The 7,878-nt window shown below is 31.6% G+C and overlaps 1 protein-coding gene across 1 annotated transcript; it reads left to right on the top strand.

Moving 5' to 3' along the window:
* Positions 1-6,078: 6,078 nt before the first annotated feature.
* LOC141520208 (olfactory receptor 4L1-like) lies at positions 6,079-7,011 on the top strand. Its single transcript, XM_074232008.1, has one exon. It carries the CDS (start codon positions 6,079-6,081, stop codon positions 7,009-7,011), a length of 933 nt encoding a protein of 310 aa, XP_074088109.1.
* The last annotated feature ends 867 nt before the right edge of the window (positions 7,012-7,878 follow it).

The raw sequence follows: 7,878 nt of genomic DNA, 5'->3' as shown, positions 1-7,878 counted from the left end.
AACTCAGAGGAGTCTTTTTTTCATGCCTTGACAAGCATTAGATTATTGCTTGTAAGATATTTATGTAAGAAGGAGATACAAAAAATGAAAATGAAAATTAATGGATCATATTTATTCCCCTAAAAGGCAATCATCAAGGGAATATCACTAATTACATACCTATTTGCCACTTTTTTGGTTTTTATGTAACTGGATTTCTTTCCAAATCAGGTCAAGGGGCAGCCCTTTCCTTTGTACATTGTAAATGGGGGGTAGGACTCCTAATTGTCAAGTTAATTGTTAATAAACAACTATTAGTTACCTATCATGTACAGGGCATTTAGCTAAGTACTGGGGAAACAAATAAAACGGACTTTTTGAACAGGTTTCACCAATTCTTTGGGCAGACAGTTAGATAAGAAGGTGGAGAAGATATGCAAGGCACTATCATTCTCATCCTGTCTCTGGCCTTGATTGAAATTCTAGAATTGATGGCTTCAGATTTGATGGAAGATTCTATCTCACTCCCAACCAAAGATCAAAGAGCATGCTTTGCTATAATTGAATTTGGATAGCTTCACGAACTTCTATTTATTGTTTTGCTGGAAAAATATTTGCTCAATATGAGAAATAAATGTCTTTTATGTAAATCAGTATTCAATAGAAGGAATTAAATTGGTAAGTGTATTTTAAGAGGTACTCTTTCCCATGAAAGCCACTAGGGAAATGGCTATTTGAAGGAAATCCTTATTGGAATGTAAATTTCCTGAAGGCAGGAATTATTTCAATTTTAACACCAGTTTTCCCAGATTATGATATAGAGCCTAGTTCATAGTAAAAACATAATAAATCATTTTCATTTATTAATTAATTTGGCAAAACATTCAGCTTTCATGTCACTGACACTTTTAAGTATTCCATAATATTGGTGAATACAAATTTTTCTCCCTTCTTTTAAGTGCTTCATGGAAGAACTATTTCTGGAAAGGTAAGAATTCGCCAGGTTATGGAGAACTTTATCAATCAAATAAGATTTCACATTTGATCCTACATGCAATAGGGAGTAGTTGGTATCAAATGAATGGGGGGTGGGAGGGTGACATGGTCATATTTGCATTTTAAAAATATCAATTTGATGACTGAATGGATGATAGATAGGAAAGGGATTCGATTTAAGAAATAGTGATCAGCCTTCTGGCTAATGCAATAATCTAAATTATAAAGGTCTAGTGAATCTTTGTTTGTACAAATCCAAATGAATAATATATCTGCCCTTTTAGTACAACTCACTACTTTAATGGCTGGACAATTTTTTTTGCTATGAAGTCTAGGAAAATCAGCAAGATTCTATAATAATTCTCGGTGGGATTTACCCTTCAGTCTCCTAGACTCATTATCCAAAGATATTTCCTGTCTTTTTTTCTGCCTGAGAATAATTTTATATATAGGTCTTTATTATTGGAGCCACAACAAAAATAATCTATATGGCAAGAATCTTGCTGTGCCCTTGTCTCATTGAAGAATTTGATTTTGAAGGTATTCTAATTCTGATAGATTGAATAGCCAGCAAAGACATACTAATAATCCAATAATTCCACCACAAACCACATTGGTTTCTACAGATATTTAATAATTGTATGAAAAGGATGGAACTTTCTCAATGGGAAATGAGCTTATGCTTGATTTTGCAAGAGATAGGATATCCACATTATCAAAAACAGATTTTTGTTACTCATTTTCTTCGTTAAATTGAACAGTTGCATATTATGAATGGAAAACTTTAGATTATTGAGATATTTGTTTGGCATATAGGAAGTAAAAAAAGGAGAACATGCTTTGGAATATGAGTTTTAAAAGTCAGTTACTTGGGGTCAAGCTTTCTCTAAATGGAGATAGAGTTCAAATTGTGCCTGAGATAATTGCTAGTAATGTCTCTCTTAACAAGTTATTAATTAATCTTTTAAAACCTGTTAGCAAGTCTTATCAGATTTTTTCAATTTTTAAAATTATGATCCTAAACAGATCTTGTAATTGATGTAAAAGGGGAAGAGAATCCACAATGTAACTGCAAAGAGGCAATAAAACATTTTTTTCCTGACTTTTATATGGCATGTTTAATGCCAGCTAATAAAACCAGAGGGGTAGAATTGAAAATATAGGCAGGAATAGTTTTGATTCTTTATTTTGCTAGGATGTTACTATCCCACTTTGAGTCACAGTTACATTTAGAAAATATTTATCTGTTTCTTTAGTATCTGAGAAGCTTCCTGTTTGTATATTAAACCTGTTTCTTCTTGTTCTCTTGCCAGATAGCAATTTCTCCTTTGAAATAACATTCTTCTGTTAAGGGGAAAACTCAAATGCTTAATTGTTTTCTAATGATAGGTGTATAATAGAGTCTTTTATCCTCAACTAGGTAAAAGTATCCTGGAGATTAGGAAGTTTATGTCATATTATTTCTTTGTATTGTACTTTGTACATAGAACTTATTTTCATAGCATTTGCACTTTGTTCAGACATTTGAAGATACTAAATAATACTGGAAAAATTTATTTATCTATCAGATAACTTCCTCTTTTTAGATATAGACTAGAATGGATGATACTGTGTTATTGGAGCTGAGATTACCCAAGTCAAATTCTGGCTCATTCAAATTTATCTGTATGCTGATTTTTAAACCAACAGCAATGTTCTGAAGTTAGCAGTTACAGACTACATGATGACTAATATTGGATTCTATCCCAATAAAGTCACAGTTACAAAGCAAAGATTTGAATTTAATTATTGAGGCTGTGTCTTACCAAAGCCTAATTATATAATCAAGTCTGTCAGTTCAATGGTGAATAAAAAAAGAATCTTGTAAAATATTTTACTTTCTCCCCTTCTTCTCACCTAAACATTATCCTTTATATTACCCATCAAAACAACAACTAAAAAAAAAGAATCCATAGTTGGACCTGAAGTCAGGCAGCAATTATTAAAATTCTTAAGATGTGATTTTTTAAAAACGGTAAATTTGGTGCTAATTAAACAACAAATTTTGTGCAAATGATAGTCCCACAGTTCTAAGCCAGAATCAAGCAAAAGTAATGATCAAATCATAAACACTTTATGAGTTACAAAAATTGCCCTATCATGTGTGTAACTTTCTTTAGTATCATTATTTCATTATGATTTTTTTTACCATATCAATTTTTTAAGGACATAAGAAACTCCTAATGAGAAACTCATTCTAAAAATTCAAATAGTCACCTGCTCTGCAAATTATGGTTTTAGAAAGTTTTCATGGAGCACTGGGAATCAAATATTATATATATAATATATATATATGTGTGTGTGTGTGTGTGTGTGTGTGTGTGTGTGTGTGTGTATGTGTATGTGTTTGTGTGTGTGTGTGTGTGTATCTCAGAGGCAAACTTTGAACCTAAGAAGATTTTGAAGTTGGGTTTTTGTCCATTACAGAACATTTCCTATTATTTTATAAATGTTATTAATGTGTTTGATGGTGCTCACTTTCTTAGGTTTTGTTAAAAATATGTGAAGAAGCAAACTGTTAGTAAGATGATAATCATGGTAAAAATAATTTTAGCGATACTTACTTAAAATTTACATCATACTTACATGTCTTAACTACAAAGATAAGTGTCATATATGGTGCTGCTTGAAGTCAGAAGGACCTATTTAATCACTTTATTTTCAGTTGTTTTTCATCTTCGCTATTAAGATATTAACAATGTCCTCATGGGATTGTTGCAAAAAATGAGAATGTTGAATGATATAAATGATGTGAAAATTGCTTTGAAAACCTTAAAATATTCATTAATATTAGAAAAATAATAAATCTAAAACAAAATGATTTTTCTTTTAAATACTATTGCTGTTATAAAATAGATCTCCTTGAAAAAAGGGGGGAGATTAGGAATAATGAGTTATGTCTAATTGTCAGTATGGTCATTTTTATAACAATCACCTTTAGAGTTTGCTAGCACACAAGGACAATGTATAAAATTGTTTATGCTCTAAGGTACTTTTTATCAAAAGGATATTTCTTTGTGTATCATTTTGAACATTATCTTGAATTTTTGAAAATATTTTTATTGATGTATGTTATTTGTAGCTCACCATAATTTCAGCCAATATCTCTTCTCCTATCCACATAGAATTATTACATTTAACAAATAATATTTTTTAAAGATGGAAAAGAAGAGAAAAGAAATTAGTTTAAATGATCAAAAAGAATAAAAATTATATTTTGGAGAAAAAATCTGAATAGCTGTTCTATTACTAATTTTGAGTGAAGAGAAGTTTTATATATATTATGTATTTTGAAGCAACAGTAGAATGTAATTCACTTCAGCTGGAGCAGGGAGGTTGGAGAATTGTGAAAAGTCACTAGTTCACAGTTTACTTATCCTTGTGAAGTCCTGGTTTATATATTTTATGTCAGTGAAGGTTTTTGATAGACTAATGTATTTTTGCAGTGAAATATTATGTTAGTCATATGCTGGGTGCCATTTGGTAAGCATTATTCTTCCTAAATCTGTTTTCTCAAGAATTCTATATTTGACAGAAATATTAATATGGATGGCTTATATTAATTAATTAATTATATTATTAATTAATAGGGATTACTTATATTAATTACTTAAATTCTATACTTGTGTCAATCATTAAAATAAACTTTAAGCAGACATGAACTATATTATTCTAGTTAAGAAATAATATGAACTCTATTTTATCTATAAGTTAGGTGAACAAGATAATCCTGGACACTTGACTTTGTGCTGTATCCCTTGTTAGACTACTAACTGAAAAGCAAAAATGGGATAAATGGAGTCTGAACCTGCTGACTTACTACAACTCTTGGTTACTGAGGAAGGATGTTATGAAACTGAAATACAACAAGAAATCATCTGTAGCTTCATTTTAGGTGAGTCAGATGAGCATAATTTTGCTTAGAAAAAATGACTCCTCCCTAGGTGTCCATTTCCTTTTTTTACAAAATGAGGTGTATGGATTAGAGGGGCCTCGAAGCTGTCTTCCATCAAGAGCTCAGTGGTTCCCAAAATGAAATGAAATTAATTAGAAAATATATAATTATGATTTTTATGAAAATGATGGGTGAGGGAAATTAGTGTCAAAATTTTTGAAATTTTGAATTTTGAAAATGGAATATAATGGAATGAAAAGAATAGTTTCAGAGAAGCATGTGATTACTTCTGTATGATAATAACATTGTAAAGACGAACAATTTTTATAGGCTTAATAATATAATTGGCATTAGGAATTGAGTAAGCCTTACTTAAGTTTAAGTAATAGGAGATTTCTGTAGTCAGGTACCCAATTGAAAAAGCTGAATTGTAGGGAGCAAAAATCACCAAATGTAGTCTGGGCAGCAGTCAGAACAACACGCTCATAGTGAAACAAATTTCATTGTCAGAGAGTGAATAACTTAAGTCTCTAGATGGAAAAATAGCTGCAAAATATGGCCTGCCTAATACCTTAAAATCAACGCAAATTAGTGATTTCAGGTGATGAGAGTGGAAAGAACATTGAAATTATTTTTTTGAGAAAAAAAGAACTTTTTTCTTTAATTTAAAAATAAATTTAATACTAGTAAAGCTATATGAGGAGTTAGTAGTTTTGCTTGCTTATTTTCCTTGTTTCATAACTACAGTTTTGTGTCCTATCTATCTGAGGTCTACAATGTATATTATCTGCATCCTAAACCCATATTAATCAGTTGAAATTTTAAATCAATTGACTAATAACTAGGGTAAAATAAGTTGGGGTCAACTTGTTGTTGGTTAGAGCCTGATCACATTAAAGTGTTCAAAATAAATGCAGTGTGAACATACCAAATGGCATTTTCAGCATTTTGTTTGAATTCTCATTTTCTAATGACTAGTTTGGGAAATAAATCAATTTCAACCATTCTTGTACTCATTAAAACTGATATTTTTATACTTTCTTCTTCTGCTTTTGGAGGCTTATGTCTACTTTGCACATGCCCATATAATAATGATCATGAATCCTTAACTCAACTCAAGTCATTTTTTTTTTTGTTTTCCCTACAGAAAATTTTTGAAGCAGAAATAGATGGATCTGAAGAATGACTCTATGATATCTGAATTTTTGTTGTTAGGACTTACCAGTATTTGGGAACTTGAGATTTTATTTTTTGTGGTCTTCTTCTTAGCCTATGCATCAATTATGACTGGAAATAGTCTCATTATACTGATGGTGATCTTTGACTCCCACTTGCACTCCACCCCTATGTATTTCCTCCTGGCCAATCTCTCCTTTTTGGATATGACTATTTCTACTATTACTGTACCTAAGATAATCAGAGATAGCCTCAGTGAACATAAAACTATCTCCTTATGGGGCTGCATGGCCCAGATGTTTTTCCTCCACTTTTTGGGGGGCAGTGAGATGACTCTCCTTATATTCATGGCAGTTGATCGATATGTTGCAATATGCAAACCTCTCCACTACACAACCATCATGAACCATCGAACACTGATAGCTTTTGTGTTGCTTTCCTGGATTGTGGGTTTTGTGCACACCATGAGCCAAATGGCCTTTACTGTGAACCTGCCCTTCTGTGGCCCCAATGTGGTTGACAATGTTTTTTGTGACCTTCCTCTGGTGATCAAACTTGCCTGCACTGACACCTATGTCCTGGATCTGCTAGTTATTGCTGACAGTGGGCTGCTCTCACTAATCTGTTTCATCCTCTTGCTTGTGTCCTATACTGTCATCTTGGTGACTGTCCACCGTCGTTCTTCTGGTGGACTCTCCAAAGCTCTGTCTACATTATCTGCTCATATCACAGTGGTAACTCTTTTCTTTGGACCATGCATTTTCATTTATGCCTCACCATTTAGTAGCTTTTCAGTGGACAAATTTCTCTCTGTGTTTTACTCAGTTATCACTCCTCTCCTGAATCCAATCATCTATACTTTGAGAAATCAAGAGATGAAGGCAGCTATGATTAGACTGAGAAGTAGACATATCAGCTCCAGATAAACTCTATAAATGAGGTTCATGATAATGATAATGATAATGATAATAATAATAATAATAATAATAATGATTAAAGCACAATCTATCCTAGAATGACCTATTGCTCTTTACATTCACAAAGACATTAACTTTTATTAATAAAGATAATTTATATTTATTACATGGTCTCTCATTGATATTCTAGGGAGGTATTTTGGAATTGTGTATGTCTTTGTGTTTCCTTAAGTAAGAGGAGCAAATTACTGAATATTAATTTAATTTTTCAATGAGATATACTGAAACTCAAGTGATATTTAGATAGAAAAATTCTATGTGTACTTGATGGTAACTAAAGTTACTTGCTTTCCTAAGTACTTTCATTCTCTAATCTTTTGTAATAGCATGAAGTACTGATGGATGATAGTCTGATCAATCCTCACTTACTGATTACATGACACTGGGTAAGCAATCCAACTTCTAAGAACATCAATTTCCTTATCTGTAAAATGGGTATAATAGTAGCTAATAGTATCTTTTTCCTTATAGGGCTGTTGTAAGGATTAAATAAAAATATGTAAGCTTTAAAGAACTATATAAATATCACTCATGATTATCTGGAATGGAATTATAAACTATTTAGAGAATTTGAATTCAGGTTTGGAATCTTTCCTCCAAATCCTACAATTATATAAAAGGAGACATGGGAAGGTAGAGAAGGTGCCATATAACTTCATATAACTCTCTAGTATTTGTGAAGTAATTTTGAAATATCATCCCATTTGATCTTCACAAAAGCCATGTGAGATTTATATTATTATTTTCTCCAAATTGTAGATGAAGAAATTGAAGTACTTGCCCATGGTCACAAGCTAGTAAGTGTCTTACTCTGGA

This window comes from Macrotis lagotis, chromosome 4 (assembly GCF_037893015.1).
Source record: "Macrotis lagotis isolate mMagLag1 chromosome 4, bilby.v1.9.chrom.fasta, whole genome shotgun sequence".
Classification (NCBI taxonomy): Eukaryota; Metazoa; Chordata; class Mammalia; order Peramelemorphia; family Peramelidae; genus Macrotis; species Macrotis lagotis.
The sequence above is the reverse complement of the archived record's forward strand: the minus strand, read 5'-3'. Positions and strand labels throughout refer to the sequence as shown.

What these genes read in the sequence shown, in the direction of transcription:
- LOC141520208 (XM_074232008.1), top strand. Translation starts at nt 6,079, where the DNA reads ATGGATCTGAAGAATGACTCTATGATATCTGAATTTTTGTTGTTAGGA.